An 18,620-nucleotide genomic window follows, 5' to 3' on the forward strand; every position below is an offset into this window, starting at 1 on the left:
GCTGCTTTTGTTTTCAGGCTTGAATTGGCTTTTCTGTTTTAGTAAGCCACAGACTAATCCACATCTCAGTGTGATACAACAACAAGAAACAATTGGCCGCATACCAATAACTGTGTTTCCTTCCTGCTGCTTGGAGTAGTGTGGGAGGGTATACAAGCATTTATTTGTGTTTTATTACTGTCTTGTCATAACAAAATTACTGTAGCTTACTTAGCTGGAGTTGGTTCAAGCCCTGATACAAATTGTAGCAATCAAGAAATTTTCTGCCTGAAATGTAGTTCATTTTATTTGTAAATTTAAAGAAGACGTGTGTCGTATTTCAGTTGTAGACCAGGTTGTTCTAAGGTTTAACTGTAAGAATTATATGATATAAAAGCATGCTATTTGTTAACTTTTCACAACCCTCGATCCGTATTAACTAAGGAATATGCATGCACAAATGAATAAGAATGTAATGCCCTTGGGCATTTGCCCAATACTTAATTTTTTGATGAGCTGCTTCAAAACATATGGTGTGGATGCTTCCACAGAAGGGAAATATAATGCAAAGTCCAATGGAGTTTTAAAATAAAATGGCCTTTTTTTTTTTTTCTTTCAGAATTCACAGGTTCATTCTTGCCTCTTGATATGTTTTCCTTTTCTTTTGAAGGAACCAGAGAGTATTATTGAATCTGCAGAAGAAGAGTCAATTAATTTTAATGTTGGTGGCTGGCATTTCTCAATTCCCAAAAGTAAAGTCGCTCAATTTCCTGAATCTCCGTTATGGAAAGCAGCTGCTGTACAAGACCAGTCTGAAAGTCTAAGATTATTTATTGACCACGATGGTTTTATATTTAGGCACCTTCACCATTACATGCAGACTTCAAAATTATCTTTTTTCAGCTGTGCTGAATTTAATTTATTATATGAGCAAGCATTAATTTTTCAGCTGACACCTCTAGTACAGGTAAAGTGGGGAATTCTATGTAGTTCTTCTTTCTCTCTCTCTCTCTATATATATATATATTTATTATTCTTTGACAATACTCACTGTAGAAGGATGTCAAGGATTTTACATGTATGATTTTATTAATGTTTGCAGTAGTTATCCAAGCAAGTAGTTTTGGCATTCAATTTGTCTGTCATGGACAGTGAGTACGGAAAATGTTCCACATTTAATGCTTGACCTTTCTGTCAGAGCTCATTCAACTGTTATTACTTGTTTATTTGCTAAAATTAAAGCAAGCAGAGGCTTTTATCCACCGACAGTTATACTCAGCATTTTATAACAATTATACTGACCAGTCTTGTTGAATATGAACCCTCTAATCTGAAAAAAGGTGAGATTACCACCCATTCTGTTGTTCCCTGAAAAGGTTCAGTTTGCCAGAAAAGAAATTCATCCCAGTAGGACATCACTGAATTCATTGTTCAAACAGGGAAATGATACTTCTTCCTCTCCTCCTGTTCTGTAGTTGCATAAATAGACATATTAAATGGAGATCTTTAATATTTAATTTACTGCTTAGCTACAAGAATTATGTATTGAGATTAAAGTGTGATTTTGCATTGTATCAATGAAGGCTAGGTCCATACTTCCTGCATGGATGTACTGTGTATTTTCATGCGTTAGTATTTGCATTTCCTCTAAGTTTAAACTCTGAATTTCTTTTTTTTTTTCCTTTTTTTTTTTTTTAGTACTATTTATCAAGTTCTCTCAAAAATACTATAATGCTTAACATTTTTAGCCCAAGAAGTTAGCATTTTGGGCTTAACATTAACGTTTTTGGATTTTTTATTTTATTTTTTTTAGGACCGTATTTAAAGATGTAACATCTCCAAATAGTTTGGGAGAGGAAGACCACCAAACCTCAGTAGTCTATTGTGTTAACAAACAGTACACAATCACATATTTAACATGGAGCTACTGTGGTATGGCCAGGAACACGCTTCACTGAACTAGAATTCTTGAAGTTTCTGGCTTTTAAGTGATTGTCAGTGCAACCTTATTAATTTCTTGAAGGTATATTACATCTGTACTTTAGTAGTCATAACTGTAGCTCTAAATTTACTTCGTATTTAATACCCTGCAACAGTAATAGACTGTTAATAATTACTATAATTGAGCCAAACATCAATTCCCTCTTCTAATCCTTGAATTCCTTCAGCTTATGGTAAAGATGTTATTTAAAAAGAGCTTACTGTTGTGTTTTTGGCTTTTTCTGTTGCGTACTTTTACACAATGCTAATGTTCTGTCTTAAATTGCAGAGCCAGAATACAAAGAAATACCATCAGAACTCAAATGCTGCAAAAATAATTGGCTTCTTTTTGAATATCTAAATTATTTATATTACACATGCAATATTCCTCGCACATTCATTCCAGGTACCTTTAGGTATCTAAAAATCAGGAATCTAATGTTTGCTTATTCTTGTCCATGTACCATATTCCATGACACATTGTAGTAGATGTGAACTATGGCATAGCAGCATGGATTAAGTTCTTTCCCATGCCTACTTTTTTTTTTTTTTGGTTGATTATTTGACTTGAAGTACTAAACAGAAAATTTTATGTATTTTAACAGATTTTAGATAATTTGAAGGAGGAGAAACATAATTTATGTGTCCGACCTGCAGATATACCAGTAGCTCAAAGAACATCTCCGAGTTACTGGAGAACGCGAAAAAGTACCAGCAAGCCCTCAGAGATTCCTCCCAAAAGAAGAGCATTCACAGGTAAGTTTCCCAGACTCTTTTCCAGGGTTTTGTCAAGTGCAGTGGGTGCTTTTATCACTCAGGTGCCTTGGCTGGGTTATCTCTAGTTGTAGCTGTGTGCTTGCATTTGGACCAGTTCAGAATTTTTGTTTACAGAAACACTAGAAGGATTTTAATTTCTTGCTCTATTTTTGCACATCATTTTCCAAATGTTTGATCACATCTTGATCATATCACTCTTGATGGGGTGTTTTCATCTTCAACGGCTGTTTCTCACTCTTTGTGTAGGAAACTTCATATTAGGGGCTTGAGAATTCTTTTGCATCCTTAGGATTGTCCATAGACTGTTGTTAGTTTGTTGCAAGGCAGGAACATTTTAGAGTTTTGAAAAGGTTTTCTTGTCATCTTTTCCTCTTTATCCATCACTATTTAAATAAATAGGAAACACCACACAAATATTTTATTGATTTGTGCTGGGCTAGCGCGTAGCTATAAGACTGTCTTTTGGGGAATGTTAAGTGTTGCACAAAGTTAATGCACTTTTACTGGCTTTGCTGTACTAGAGTCAGGTCATTTGAATTCCATTTTTCTTTATTTATTGATTTTTCTCCAACTTTCTTTGCCTAGGTTTACATGAAAGTGCTCCCCTAGGGCTAGTGGATACACCTTTACTTGATACAGAAGAAGAAGTGAATTACTGTTTTTTGCCACTAGATTTAGTGAGAAAATATCCTGTGCTAGTTAATGATGACAATTTGCTGTGGCTGCTTGAGAATGCAGTCCTGATTGAATGTGAATGCAGTGAGTTCCGTTTCATAGGTAACTATTCTTTTTAAAATTATTATTATGATATGTCTAAATCATTTAAATTAAACTATTTCTGTCTTCAATAATACTTCTTTAAAAATCAGAATCTTTTCATCTTTTTTTTTTTGGTTTAGTCTTACTGCTCTGTTTAACAACTAACAAGCAAAGCATCTACCAAGTGGCTTCCAGAGTACACATATCTAAAATTTACCTACTTACAGTCCTACTTATTTGTCTTTACTAATCCAATGGCTTTCTGAGCTGAAATGCGTTAATGGCATCAAGGACCAGAGCTACTGTTGACAACTGGTAATTAAGAAAGACAAAACTTACATAGTGACTCTAAATCTTCACTCACTCTTGTATCTTTTTGCTAGCAAAAAAGTAAAGTAAAAAAATTGTCTTTTGTTCATGAAATAGTATTCCACTTTCAAAAAAGACAAGTATGTCTCAAAAGTATGGCAGGACCACATAAATCCTCCATCAGCATAGTATTTCGTCCTAAGAGGGCTCAGTCAAGATGAGATAAGAAATTGCTGGAGTTTTGCTCTGCTAGTCCTATGGATAAATTCTGATGTTAGCATATGGAGAAACACTTTTAAGTACACACTGGGAGGGGGCTGTGCCCAGGGAAAAGAATCAGCCAAACAAACAGGAAACCTCTTACAGGAATTTCTTAGGCTGCTCTGATAAACAAAGCTAGCCTGATTCTGTGCTTACCCTGTCATTTATGTTGTATCTGGTCTCCTCCAGCACAAACCTCATTTTCAGGATTTTGTTTCAAAGACAGTATTTCCTGGTGTGGATTTATGATCTGCTGCATGTATGTCTATGTGTAAATAGTAATACTGAGGGAAGTCACAAGAACCTATTTTTTGCTAGGTCTGAGCACTGGACAGAGGATGCCAACACACTTCCAATATTTTATTTTTTATTTTCAAGTTAACTTTCTCCGCTCAGAGAAGATCTTGTTGCCCGATGACTTCTCCAACATCGACGTCTTGGAGGAAGAAGTTTTACTTCTGGGAATTCCTGAACTTATAGATGCTTTGAGGATCTATAGAGGTACTATAACATATTATCCATAGAGGTAATGTAATGCACACTTACTGCACGTTGGAACAGGCTGCCCAGAGGCTGTGGAGTCTCCATCCCTGGAGATCTCAGAAGATATTCTGATGTGTCCCTGGGCACCCTGGAGGTGCACCCAGGAGGAAGGACCTCCTTCCAGGCTAAATTCCGTGCTTCGGTGGTGGCGTGCCGTTGGGCCTATTGCCACCATTCCTGTTCCAAACACCCCATTTCACAAGGATAACCTTAAAACCACCACGTACAAGGAAGAAAATCTAGCGAAGCCGCTTTAGGAAGGGTGGGAAATGGGGCTGCAATTATCGATCCCCCTGGCTGGGACCTGACCCCCCCGCGCGTCTCCTTGGTTGGCAGGCGGCGGCGCGGCGGGGAGCGGCGCGGGCGGGCGGCGGCGTGCGGCGGGGCGGCGGCGGGCGCCGCTCTTCTGCCTGGCGCTGGGGCTGCTGTCGCGATATCCCGACTCAGCCCTCGGACAGCTCCGCCTGGGCGGCGACCGGCGGCGGCTCCACGTCTGCGGCACCGGCGGCCTCTTCCAGCACGCCAGGTAGGCGGCAGGCAGCCCCCCGGGGCTGGGCGAGCAGCGGGCATCTTCGGGGCCGAAACCGGGTGCTCTTCCTATGAGTCCGACCGTCAGAAATCACGGCGTTCGTTAACTCAGCTCGCACATAACTGCAATTACGGGAGCAATCATGGTCTTCTGTTATATTGCAGGCTGGTAAGCCCCAAATTCCAAAGTGATACAGGGATTTTTTTTTTTTAATTATCATTATTTATTTTTAGGTGATAACATCCTTAAAACTTAATATTATCAGTTATTTTTAAGTGATAACACGTTCTTAAAACTTAACACTTACTATTCTTTGTAGGGAATTTTCAAAAGCACATGAATGGCTATGGGTACAGTTGTTTTGTTGTTTTTCTTTTCTGAAAGTCACAGAAAAGTTGTACCACTTTGTCCATTCCGACGAAGAATGTAGGTGTCTGCATACTACACTTGAACTCTCTGGACTGTTAGCACTCTTGCTTAGACAATGTAGCACAAACACATACTACCCCTAAAATCTAAAGGCTCACAGAAAGAGGACAGGAAGATCAAACACATAGTCAGCTCATCTCTGCCCCTAGCATTTGTCTGTGCTTGCTCTTGTCACTAGTTAATGATGCGGCGTAGGAGAAATAACATATTAAAACCTTTAATCAAAGCTACTTCAGATCATTATTCGGTGGCTCCAGTGCTTTACTGTGGATTGTTCAGGGCTCTCAATTAATGAAAAAAAAAGTTACAAGTGAAGATCAATAGGTGCAAAAAACATTTTTAGGAAAATTTGTATTTAGTGACTTGTACTCATTAAAAATAAGCAGTGGAAATATAAAGATTAAAAAAAAAAACTGATTTCTACTTCTTTTGGATAGAAATTGGTTGGGAACTTGCCAACTTCCTCTCACTGAAAGTATTTCTGAAATCCAAGAGCTCTGTGCTTATTTGGACAAAATGGACAGCACATATGAGCCAATGAAAGATGCTTTAAAATGCTATCTGAAGCAACAGATGCCATCAGGGAGCAGAGATTACAGTAAGTCAAGATTTTTTTCAAAAAGTCTTTTGTTTTAAAGCAGATTGGGGATTATTGCCTGGATGCAATTAATCAGTCAATAATCCTTTCCTCCTGGCTCAAACTTCAGCTTGTAGGATGCTAAGTGTACTTGCTGTGGTTTATTTGCAAGTTTGACTTATGTGGTAGCAGCGACCTTACTTCCAGCTTACTCCACTGTCAGGGCCCTCTGTTTTCCTGTAGGGGTTGTTTGTCCTGCCAGTTTTGAGCTGTCAGCAATTTTCACCAGAACAAGTTGACGGCGCTGATGTTTGACATATTCCTCCCTGCCCCACCATGCAAAAGGTGTCTATGTGGAGAGGAGTGGAAGTTATATATTCTTAGGTGGAACTCTAACCCTTGAGAAGGAGGCTTTGATCTTAAATTGAAACAGCAGCTACTGAATTATGCATCACTTTAGATTAGTTTGTTGGAGAACAGGTGCTAGAAAAAATAACTGACTCAAATGTTGTAACAGTAAATGATGCCTTAATTCTGTGTATGTTATGGAAGGTAGTCCCACTGTAGTAGCTGTATGAGACAAACATGTGCTAGTTTGTTCATTGTTTAGAGAATATTAGAATCTATTTGTGTCATTACCTATAGCCCCATATATAATTTCTTTAAGAGTGTGGTTTGCTTATATCTTCTGTAGAGGCCTGGGCTGTTGTAAGAAAAAAAAAATTCTCCATGTTGGAGCCCTGCTCAAAGTTTTGTACTACTATTATCCATTTTTTTAACCATTTCTTCTGAATGCAAAGATTTTGATTTTTCCTAAAGCGGAGAGTCACAGGAATTACTAACTAAAATAACAAGATGAACTATATTGGTAATGATTTCAACAGCAGCTTTCCCAGATCTTTGTTTCCACACTAAGGTGGGATGTGGTCTGAACCCAGACTAAAACGTATCCAAAGCTGTAGGGTTATATCTGCTCTCTGCATATACGAGCTGTTCGCGGCTTGCACCTGCCATGATAACATCATCTTCAAAGAAAAGAATGAAGTGAGGCTCCTTGCCGAGATGGACAAGGCTGTACTATTACAGCTTGCCCTGGTTTTCCACTACCTTTATGCTGGCTGACAAGCTGAGTTTTCACTTTCAAAGACCTTTCAGTTTTTTCCTTTGTTCCCAGTAATCTGGAAATAATTCATTACTTTCCATGCCAATGTAAGAGTGTACTTAGACTCACCGACTTCAGGTGACATAACTGTGCCTGCTCAGTTGAGTAATCATGACTATGCTAATGTGCACAGCCTTCTTATTATTATCTTCAGGTCTAGAGGAGAGGTGGTTTGGCTGCAGCACGGACGGACCAAGTTGTCCACTATTCTGACATTACATCCTGACCTGTTTTTATCTTGTGGTTGTGTATGAGCAAAGAAGCACAAGAATTCCGGCTCTGTGTGCAGAGTGTGCTCTGTTGCTTCACTATTTCAGATAATTCTTGCTATTTACAATATTTTGATGTAGAATCCATTATTTTCTTGATTATTTTGTTATAGATCTAAAGTTACTATTGAGTTATTTTAGTTGTCACCTTTCCATTTGTTACTCTATCTCTAGATGCAGACTGGACAGCAGAAGTGTCAGTATGCTCACTGCATCAGATTGTGAAAGTTTATGTAGGAAGTAACTGGTATGAAACTTACTTACAGACACTATTGAAGGTATGGATAATTAATTGTCTTTGGGTTGGCTTAGCATGACCCTTCCTAAGGCAGAATCTGTAATTCTACAGAGCATAATTTAAATTGCTAATAAGAAGAATTACTAGAATGGTTTTGCTCCAGGCGTTATATTAAGTGGAATATGTTCAAGTACCTGAGGGAAATAAATCTTGACTTCCTAAGAAAGTACTTTCTGGGCTGGTAATGTAAGTAGTTGGGCCATTAAGATAAGTAGGCTTGATGGAACTGGTTTAATTCTTTCACTGAGAAAAGGTATCCAAACAGGATTTTTCCTTCCCTCTTTAACTTGCACAGGAAATCTGCAAGAACAAAGAGAAAAATAGCAGAGCCTTAACTGTATTACATAACCTTGTGCATGAACTTAAACCTGCTGAACTGAAGCTTAGTGAGTTGAGGAAAATCCCATAGGAAATTGCTTTGAATTAGCACGGAGTTAAGAACATATTGATAATCAGGTGCAAATACTTGACATGCTTTGCTGCGCTCATAGGAGTGAACCATTTGGCTTCCTCTGAAATTCAACCCAGATGTGGCTCTGGGGAGGGCTTCCACCAGGAATCTTTCCTGGGCTGTATGGGCACAGCTATAGGAGCTTGGCTGCCCCGTCCTCTTCCTCCATGTTTTGTGCCTTCAGTTGCCTTAATGCATTTTCATGCCACAGCCCTTCATGCTATTTTAGGCACTTCGAAACTCTGTGTCTGGTGCATAACCTAGCATATTCCAGACAGTGACTCTAGTACTTTGTAAGAATTGAATTTTTCCCCTTTCAAAATTTCTGTACAACTTTTTACACAGAATTTGTGAAGCTACAAATACTTAAGGAGAAGACAGTACTATACACACAGCAGGATTAATGTGCTTAGCCTGGAACAGATTCCACTTATTATAGTACACTGGCCCCTCTTGATAACAAAATTAATACAATGATCTAGAATTACTCTCCTACATTTGGTATTATGCAAGTTGAAGAATCACTTTCATAATGAGAAGAGACATCTTACTAGTCTGAGAAAACGTTGTTTCTACGGTCTTACTGTATTTTTGTTTCTGTAGTACCCAGAGCTGCTGTCAAATGACAAAAAAGTCTGTTGGATCACCTATGGTCAAAGTCTTCTAATCCGTGGGGATGGACAAATGTTTCGGCATGTTCTCAACTTTCTAAGACTTGGGAAATTATTTTTGCCAACAGAATTTAAGTAAGCAGGGTGAATTTGCATGTTTCTTTTATATTAGATCATGGTAAGGGAAATAAGCATGGGCATCTGTTTTCTTATTTTCATAGAAATAACTGTCCAAAGGAGTTAAGAATTTTCATTTTAGTCCTGAAGTAAACCGTTCTATCTAAACATGAATTGTTGGGATTTAGAGATTATGATGAGATAAATATGCCTTTATTTTAAATGTTCGGTACAGCAGACACAGGGTACATCACAGATTCGTATACTGTGTGCAAGCATTTAACCAAAAAAAAAAAAAAAAAAAACAAAAAAAACCACCAAACCATGATCATTGCATCCATCTTCAGATTTTTATTTATTTATTTATTTATTTTACAGCAGGGACAGCTAAATCTGGTTTAGTTCAGCTGAAAAACATTCCATCTGCTCCCTCTACTGGTATTTCTGTTCTAATGCTGGAAAATCTCTTCCAAAAGGCAGTGACATGAGTGCAGGATCACAGGGCTCCTAAACAGGAGGGAACACCTCCCTCCTTCCATGTGTTAGGATTCTAGACTTTGTTAAATATCAGACATTGGGATGGCTTAACCCCCCTGCCTACTAAGGCTGTTCCTACAGCATGTTTCACTTGCCCAGCACTGACCTTTTGGCTTCTTGTAGCAATTTCTTTGGGACTGATGCTTCTACTGCTGCTACCTCTGTTGCGATTTTTGCCGTTAGTGATGAAAGTCTGTGTGGCATCACATCCTTTGGTCTCTGCAGTCCTTAAAGCCCTTGTTTGCTGGATTGATCCTAGTAGGCAGACTCTTGTCAGTACCAGTCACGGCTTTTTAGCTCTCCAGCTGATGTGGTCATTTTAAGCACATTATCTGTTGCCATGAAGAGTATACATTTTCATTCTTTTCTCCAAAGTCAACAGAATTGTTACACTGATGTCTTCTTTGGTATATTAATCACTGTTTGCCTTCACGGCTGACATCAAAGGCACAGGAAGTCAGATGTCAAGCATTACAGTTATATCTATACAAGCAAACTAAATATGTCTGGGAATGTTTCTGCTCACTGAGGCCAGCTGCGTTTCTGCTGGTGACCTGCCTTAACCTCCCCGAGCTGGTGGCTTCACTCCTGTCCACTGCAAAGAGTCCCAGGAACATCCAATTGGCCAAACCATGCCTGGGAATGGCTGGAGAGATACTAAGTTGGATAAGACCAAGAGCAACACTAACGGCTTAGTAGCATGTTCTAGGGCTAAGAATTTTTCAGGGAATGCTAGGTTTCCTAGAACCCTTCAAACCTGTGAACCCTCATTATGGGATTCCCTAAGGAAAATGCCAGGGTGAGTTTTCAACATGAGAAAAGCGTCATGAGCATCACAGAGCAGAGCAGGACTCCTGCTTCTCAAAATCAGGTTTCTGTCATCCATACCCATGATTAATTAAGGAAAGAAAAAGGGAAAAAAAAAAAAAAAAGAGGAGACAGACTTGCTTAACTAGTAGGGGGTCAATAGCTTGAAAAAGTTTTGAAGATAACAAGCCTGACAAAAATTCATAGAGATACTGCTGAATGCTTCTGGTTTAGGAGCTTATTTATTTTGTTTGCACCTTTTTAAAAGAGCCCTCTATTTGGGATTGCTGATATAAAATTCAGATTCTGTAGAAGTCAATGGTAGTTAATGGTAAAATTTCTATGACTTTCAATAGCACTGGATTTTTTCCTCATTGTTTGGATGTTAGGTCTGAAACATTTAACAAAAACAACGACAAAAAAAAACCACCTTGGTTTGGGTGCTTTTTGGTATTTAAAATGATAGGCTGTTTGCCCATAAATTAAAAAAATCACTCGTGAATGCATTTTAGTTTGTGCACTGACTGTCTAAGCTTCCAGAATTGATATATAATTGGATAAGATAATTGGGTAAGGTTGATTTTTAGTGATTTTTACGATTAAGTTAATTTACAACTTACAGAGAATGGCCTCTATTTTGTCAAGAAGCAGAGGAGTACCAGATCCCTTCTCTTTTAGAAGCACTTTATCACTGTGATGCATACAGGTAGGTAAAAATTTTCTTCTTTCTTTTTCTTTTCTGTAGTACAATGCCCTTTCATCTGACCTAACAGTATTTGTCCTTCTTTGAAAGGAGCACAACTTTGTCATTTCCTTCTGAAATACAGCCAGTGGAGGATGAGCAATTTCATTTCCTTTTGGGCCATATTTTTTCCCGATGAGTTATTTGGATACAGGAACAGTAACAGAAAAGTCATCAGTCAGCTCAGGGCTCAGCCCTGGCTTTGTCAAGCCCCAGCTGGTTTCTGGAGACCTACTGGAGGATTTTCTCCAACCATGTCGTGGAGAAATCTGCAAATTGTAAATCTGCAAACACATTTGCTGGTAGTTTCTTTTCTTCTGTGCTCTTTCAGGAGCCAGATTGGTCCACAGAGTTCATTGCTAGATCATCGGTCAGCTCTATAGGTAATCTTCTCAAATCTATGTCTATAGGCAGAGAGCATCAGGTACTCTATGCTTCCAGAGGTGTTTCACCTTTTCAAAGACAGTTGTGCAACTCAGGCAGTCACTGTCAGGAGCTCAGTTTTTTAAGTAGGCTTACGTTCATGGAATCAAAACCAAATTTTAAGTGATTGTCCTGAATCTGAATAGCTTGCTCCCCAAAGTGTACAAAACATCTTCACAAAAAAAAAAAAAAAAAAGAGAGAGAGAGAAACAACCCCCAAGTCTGATTCATATAATCATATAAATTATAAATTCATATAATCATATAAAAAAGAATCATATAAACATAGGCTGGGTTGATAAGTAAGCTTACATAAATCCACTGGTCAAAGCTTTGTGGATGCTGAAACAGGGGGAAAAAAGAATTGTCTACTGCGTGTCTGCAGCATTGCATTTCAGAACTTCTCAGCACAGGTGAGCAATGAAGTCATCTGGTCCTTGATTGCCTTCGTATTACACAGTAGTGATAATTGTGAGTTCTTTTCATTCCCCAGAAGTTTGAAAGTGATTCATAATGAAAATGAATGGGGTATATACAGATCTCCTGATGTGTGGAAGCCCTAGCAGCTCCTTTTGCAGGCTGGAGTGGGTGTTGCCCCTGGAAAAAAGTTCTATAATAATTGTAAATATTCATTATCTAGGTTGTGGATCCAAAACAAGGAATTGCGCAATGAAGGTTCTTTCCCATGTAGAAGATTAGATATTGTGCCTTGGGATAAGGAGCATGAGTTCAGCAAAGACCCAGAAGAGGTAAGGTTTGTTTTTCAGAATATGTTGCCATAAAGCATTTTGAAATGCAACTTGAACTAGAAGGGCACCAAATTTAAATTCTTCACTACTTTGAAAAGGTTTTGAGCATCGAGGGAGAGCGGAGAACAGCAATAGACATTCTGTTTGCATATTACAAAAACACAGGACAGCTTCTTCTGTAAAGAGAGAATTTAGATGGATATACACGCTTACTGACTCCAAGTCAGGGTGCTTTAGCACTGTTCTGGGTGCTGCACTATTTGTTTTTATCCAGTGACTGTGTGCTGTAAAATCAGATAGTCCAAAGCATAAGGACAACATCCTCTTGTCTGTGTTAGCTTGGTCTAAGCACCACAAGGCTACGCTCTTTTAGATTCTTTTTGGTCTTGTGATTTGCTTTCCTGGTTACTTAGTGAGTCCCTGCCACCAAGGGTAGGAAATGTTTTCACCCAGACTTCAGTGTGGCTTGCAAACTGTGGCTGGGTCATACGTTCTGGTCCCTCTGACCAAAGAGGACGTAGGAGCCAAATCTCCTGCTTCCTACTTAAGGTAGTAAAGAAATGCAGGAAGAGATCACTGCAGCCCTGGAGTTAGCAGGATCCATGACCTACGTGAGTCAGGCATGACCAGGAAATGCTTAACGAACTGGCATTCCCTGGCGTGTTTCTGTCTTGGGTCTGTGGTTCCTAGAGGCCCAGCAGCCTCAGGTGGGAGCTGCAAGCTGAAGCAGTGCACTTAGGCAAGACAGCGTCCTGCAGAAACTTTCTTGTCTGTGAAGTCAGTGGAATGGGGTGAAGTGAAGTGAACTCAAATCTTTGTCTACTTTTAGTTCTTAGCTGGACAACAGCGGCTGAAAGTTGCCCTCAGTCTGCTAAGGAAAGGTGAAAGCAGGTGCTGCCTCTGCAGCATTTACACACCAAGCTGCTCCACCCTGCAGCTTAATTAACACTGCTGTTCAGGTGGTAGAGCAGCTGAACATCTTTAATTTGCCAAACCATCTCGTGCAGAATGCTCTGCTGTTTGTTCACATAACTGCATTTTTCTCAGTTGTAACAGTAGCAGAGACAGTGAGATGCTGGTCCTGCTTGTGTGCCTTGGCCACTTCAGTTTCTTTCTTCAAGTTTTGCTGAATTCAGTGACTGGAACTAAGGTGACACAGGACAACATAGCATTGGTGCTGAGTTGTCAGGGCAGTGTTTGGAGAGTCTTAAGGCACTGCATCCAGCATAGAAGTGAGAAAATATTTTCCAGAGATTAAGAACTCAGTCCTTAAATGCTTGTAGTAGAATGAAAAAAATATATCAGTTATTAGGAAAGGCAAGACTTACACTTCCTTCCATATAAATTAGAAATAACAACACTTCATTGTATTTTAGGTGTATCCATATGCAACTGTGGATTCTAGTAAACACTATGTTAATACATGGAGCAATATAAGAGATCTGACGGGAAAGCAAGATACCAATGGGGAGAAGGCAAAGTGTTCCAAAATGGTATCATGGGCTAGGGGGACAAAGCGAAGGAATACACTTGGAGGATACAAAGAATCCTCACACAGTATGGTAAACTCTAGCTTACTTTCAGTAAGCCCTCCAAAGAAGAGGGAAATAAGAAGCAGTTTAACAAAGAAAGAAGAAGATAAAGACTCAGAAACTCACATCCAGAAATTACTTTCCCTGGTAAAGCGATGGGACATGCTGAACTCCAAGAGATGTGATTCTCAGCACGTAAAAATATCCGATGGTTGCGTCACAGGCAGCGTATCTCAATACAACACTCCTGAAAAGGACAGAGGTATCAAAGATTCTATTGCTTGTTCTCCTGGGAAAATAAGCTTTACAACTCAAGAAAACAATCCTATTACCCAATATGAAGCCGGGGCTGAAGGAAAGCAGCTGGACCAATACGTGTTCAGACAGAGTCTGCCAGTTACTCCAAGTGCTGGAACATATAAATTCAACACCATAAAAACTACTTCCACAATAGGAAAAAATATGGAGAACATAAACAGGGAGCAAGCAGAAGGTAAATGATTACTTTGGGACCATTTTCAAAAATGAGGGGAGTAATTAATTGAATCACTTTTATATAAATAAGATACTTTGATCATGCTGCTGAACTTCAGAGCGATGGTCTCAGCCTTTTTCTTGTTCTCCTGCCTGTAGGAAGTTTACCCAGTGAAGTAAGAGACGAGAGCTTGCAGATGAAACTCATCCCTATAAAAGGCAGTAAGTTGATTGCCAGCTGCTAAGCAAGGGCCTGATTATGACTGGTGGATTTTTTTTAATCACCTATCTATGCAGAGTTTGATACTAAAAGTGTGTTTGCCAGAAAGGTGGAGCAGCTTTTTGATCCACTAGTGTTAATGAATTGTACTTTAACTGTCTCCTTGTTACTCTGCCCTTATAGCTGTGCAATGAACAGTGAGGCTGTTTTGGTGTGCCTAAGTTATCCGTCTGCATTTTTGAGATGTTTGGAGTTTATTAATGGTTGGTAAAGGCACAAAAATCGGGATCCTAGTTAGATATTGGGACTACAGTGAATAAGGAGACTTCATGTGTTTCAGTCCTCTCCTGACATCCTCAGATCCTGAGAATATTTTGAATGGTCTTTTGAATGGTCTTCGCCATTCAGATAGGTTTTGCTGACAGACTCTTTTTTTAGGTATATGTGGTATTTTATTAGTACTTTTATTGGAGTTGCTGGCACTGTACAAAGATAGCAATGGTTCAGTCACCAGAGCCTGAAAAAAACTGAAACCTTACGTGTTTTATAAGGGTTTCAAATGTAGGGTCTAACAACAGATCCATACTACTAGTGTGAACTGAGCTGAATAAAGTCCACTATAACCAGTGAGATCACTGGGCACAGACCGAGTTAGAGAAACCTGTAATTTAGCACAAAGGCTAAGTTTATGTTAAACCCAGAAGTTTCCACAGCCATGTGTAGGAGTTAAAAATGTTTGATAGCCAAGATACTAAATGCAAGCTCAGGAAACCTCAGTGGAAAGTCCCAGTCCAAGACTTCTCCCATCACCCCAAAAAGGATGTGATTTACCCTGTACCACTTCCACAGTGGGCAACATTGTGAGTTTTCACAGAATTGCTGGCAAAGCAAAATGTATTAATAATGATTGTGAATGTTTTTGTTACTATAGCAGTGCAAGCTGGATTATTATTTTTTCCTATAAAAAAACCTCTTTCATATCCCTTGAAAGAATCCCGGACTAAATTATGCTTGGGTTTTGTTAAGCAGTGCGTAATGGTTACTTTTTCTGAATTTTCCCTGTGAAAGAGGGAAGTAGAGAAGACCTGTAATGTTATACTTCAGATTGTAAATTATTTGATGTAAAAGTTGCCATCTTCTGTCTATTGGCATTTCGCTTTTCCTGGCAAAACCTCATGACAGAATGAAGACAAAAAAGGGCATAACTTTAACGAGATGACAATTTTGTGGTCGCACTTACAAAAGAACAAATGTGTTTATCCCAGTACTTCTGCATGGGCTGTGCTATAAAACTCAGCTTGTATTCATTCACAGAAACAATGGACAGCAAACAAACCCGTGTTCTTCTGGAAGATCACAGAAATATAGGGCTGATTCTTAAAGTTGAACATCCTCCAGTTTTAGGCAGTGATGGCTTTCATACATACAATGAAGAGAGTGTTGTTTATAGCATTCTGCTGGATGGCACCCAGCTGGATAATTCAAACACTCGAGCACTACCCAAAGGTAAGGAAATGTGAATGGCTATAGGATGTTGCTGCAGAGTTTTTAGTATTATCTCTGTCATGATTCGTTGCCAGGTCTGACTGTCTGATTACCTAGGGTTATCGCAGCTTAACTACTGCTAAGACTTAATTCTTCAAAGCAGCAGGACAGCAGCTGCCTAACCTTGCAGGTGTCTTGAATATTTCTCAGTGAAGCTCTTTAATGCATTGAATTTGTTACAGGGCTACAGAACTGGTAAGAACCGGGGCGGGGGGGGGGGGGGGGGGGGGGGGGAAGAGGAAAACCAGTAAACTCACTATCCCAGTGGTTACAGATTGTTCAAGGATATGCGAGAGTGAAGAGCAGCCTCCTAGTCTATTGCATACTTGTTTATTGATGTGAAATATATATATATATTATATATATACACACACACATACATACATTTTTAAAAAATATTGTAGCAGAATAGTGCAGTGGCCCTTTCCTGGTGCTGTTGTGTGAGATCCCAGGTACCGATCCCAGGTGTCTCCCGCATTGCTGGGAAAAGGGCTAGACATTAGGCTTTGGAGATGGGCAGGCACAAGAGCACTGCTGTGTCCTGTCTGGGAAGGTGATCGGGGTGATGCGGGAAACCAGTTCCAGCTGAGACTTCTTGGAGCGTGAGCATGAGTCTTCCTGGTGGACAGCGTGAGCCCCTGTGCTTGCCTTGTGGCCAACAGTGCCATGCACTACTTGTGCACGTGTGCGTGTGTAAACCAATAACGTGTGTGTATGAACACACATGCATTTAAATGTAGCTGAAAAGAAATGAAACAAAGCCCAAGGTGAATATCCTGAAATCTATATTCAGTTTTTGTTTGGGCAAACCCTGAAGTTGAGCTCAGGTTTGAAAACTGGCTGTTAGGACTCCATTGCAGTAAAACCTTGGACAGGAAAGGCATTAAAGAAGCCAAAGGTTGGATGACTGAAATGTTGAATGCTGTAACTACATCCTTTTTTGTGTTCTTTGAACTGTTTCTTGTAGATATCGTTTTTCTTTGCTTTTCTCTCTCGCGTGAGGAGATATTCTATGCCAGGAAGTGCCACTTTTTCCTGACTGATGTCATCCTGGACTCAATAAGGCAGAAGGATCCCAAGGAAATCACAGCCAAGATCATGACCCTTGTGAACAGGCTTTGGGTAGGTACAAGGTCATGGCAGTTTGGATGAGCTGTGGTTTCTCAGCTTCCCCAGGCCACCGATGGGGTGGCAGGGTATAGAAACTCATGCTCTTCAAGAGAATGAGATGGAGCATTTAGCAGCTTGCCTGTTGAGAAGTTTCCACTAAGGGTAATTAATGCTCCTTATTAAGCAAGAGCCCCTGCTTGCTGGAATGACGATGTCATGTTCTGTGTTTTAGACCCAGCAGCTCACACCCAAGGAGTTTGTTGCTGACTTACTGAACACAGAGTATTTTAAAGGGGACAGAAAGAGTCATGAAGAGCTACTGAAGTGGGTGGAAGTAAGTAGCATTCGCCACCAGGTGATGCTGTAGGGCTGAGAGTTTTTGTGCACGCGCGTGTATGTTGGGGGTGGGGGTCTTTTTTTTTTTTTAATTACTGTTGGCATTCAGCTTAAGCTGGTTCTCTCGTCCCAGCTGTTTGCAAATAAATTACATTTGGGGGGTGGGGGGGGCGTCCTTTCCAGCACATTAATTGACTAATGTAATGTCTAGCCTTAATAAAAGTTTAAAACTGTGCTGCTAATTTGTAAGGTTGTCCACAAAAAGTAGGTGGAAGACTTCTAGGATGGTTAAGAAATATGCAGCAAGGAGTCAGTGATGCTGCTGTTCTGCACTTAGCAGGGGGTTTAATGCTGACCTTGTTTTTGTGCTTTTTCAGTTTACCTTGCCATTTGCGTGGAAGTACAGCCGCTGCCTCGATTTACTGATACAGAGAGGGCTTGCTAGATCTGTCTCATACTTTGCCTTGGAAATGTAAGTTTACAGACTGTTAATAAAGTTTTTTGAAATGTTTTCATTGTGGTTTGTGAGAGGGATAAGCATCTCATCTGAGCTTTTTATTTTTTATTTTTTTTTGAACAGTAACTTCATTTAGTTAGGAATCTTTGTCAGCTGTCAGCTTTAGGGGGCAAAGTAGCAAAGTAGCTATCTTACGTGCTACCGCTTATGGGTCGCGAGTTAGGTTTATTTACCAGAAAAAACATGCTTTCAAAAAACAAAAACAAACAAACAAAAAAACCCCACCACCTACTGCTGCTGTGTTTTTGTCTGCCTAGATGGCCATGCAGGTTTTCTGTGACAATGTTCTACTAACTCCTGCCTGGGGATGCAGAGAAGCTCTCACTCAGGTGACGCCCTGGCACCCTGAATTAGAAAATGCTGGGACAGGAGCTGTGTAAAACCTTGTCCCTGCCCTGTGGCTTTAGTTACTGAAAATGAGTAAGAGAACCCACTCTTTCTGCTAACACCTTTGTTATTATCAATTTTTTCTTTTGGGGGGGGGGGGGGGGGAGGGGAATAATAACCTTAGTTCTCCAGCAGTTACTTCATGTTTCCTTTTAAGCACTTTGTGCAGACGCAGCACTTTGCTATTCCT

The 18,620-nt window shown here is 39.8% G+C and overlaps 1 protein-coding gene across 9 annotated transcripts in view; it reads left to right on the forward strand.

The window, feature by feature from the left end:
- The window catches only part of KCTD19 (potassium channel tetramerization domain containing 19), a 20,345-nt gene extending 2,308 nt beyond the window's left edge, over positions 1-18,037 (forward strand). For 6 of the 9 annotated variants that reach the window (XM_067004474.1, XM_067004475.1, XM_067004471.1 and 3 more), the window contains exons 2-17: positions 650-946; positions 2,565-2,715; positions 3,322-3,513; positions 4,384-4,566; positions 4,945-5,134; positions 6,004-6,164; positions 7,749-7,852; positions 8,927-9,069; positions 11,018-11,101; positions 12,201-12,309; positions 13,686-14,334; positions 14,475-14,537; positions 15,850-16,041; positions 17,048-17,202; positions 17,423-17,524; positions 17,904-18,037. In XM_067004474.1, the coding sequence (XP_066860575.1) occupies positions 854-946; positions 2,565-2,715; positions 3,322-3,513; positions 4,384-4,566; positions 4,945-5,134; positions 6,004-6,164; positions 7,749-7,852; positions 8,927-9,069; positions 11,018-11,101; positions 12,201-12,309; positions 13,686-14,334; positions 14,475-14,537; positions 15,850-16,041; positions 17,048-17,202; positions 17,423-17,524; positions 17,904-18,002 (2,670 nt within the window). In that variant the 5' untranslated portion in view covers positions 650-853 and the 3' untranslated portion in view covers positions 18,003-18,037. Of the gene's footprint in view, positions 1-18; positions 149-649; positions 947-2,564; positions 2,716-3,321; positions 3,514-4,383; positions 4,567-4,944; positions 5,135-6,003; positions 6,165-7,748; positions 7,853-8,926; positions 9,070-11,017; positions 11,102-12,200; positions 12,310-13,685; positions 14,335-14,474; positions 14,538-15,849; positions 16,042-17,047; positions 17,203-17,422; positions 17,525-17,903 lie in introns of those variants that run through there. The other 3 variants (XM_067004477.1, XM_067004472.1, XM_067004473.1) reach the window with 3 other exon arrangements.
- The last annotated feature ends 583 nt before the right edge of the window (positions 18,038-18,620 follow it).

The sequence above is a fragment of the Anser cygnoides genome, chromosome 12 (genome assembly GCF_040182565.1).
Source record: "Anser cygnoides isolate HZ-2024a breed goose chromosome 12, Taihu_goose_T2T_genome, whole genome shotgun sequence".
NCBI lineage: Eukaryota > Metazoa > Chordata > Aves > Anseriformes > Anatidae > Anser > Anser cygnoides.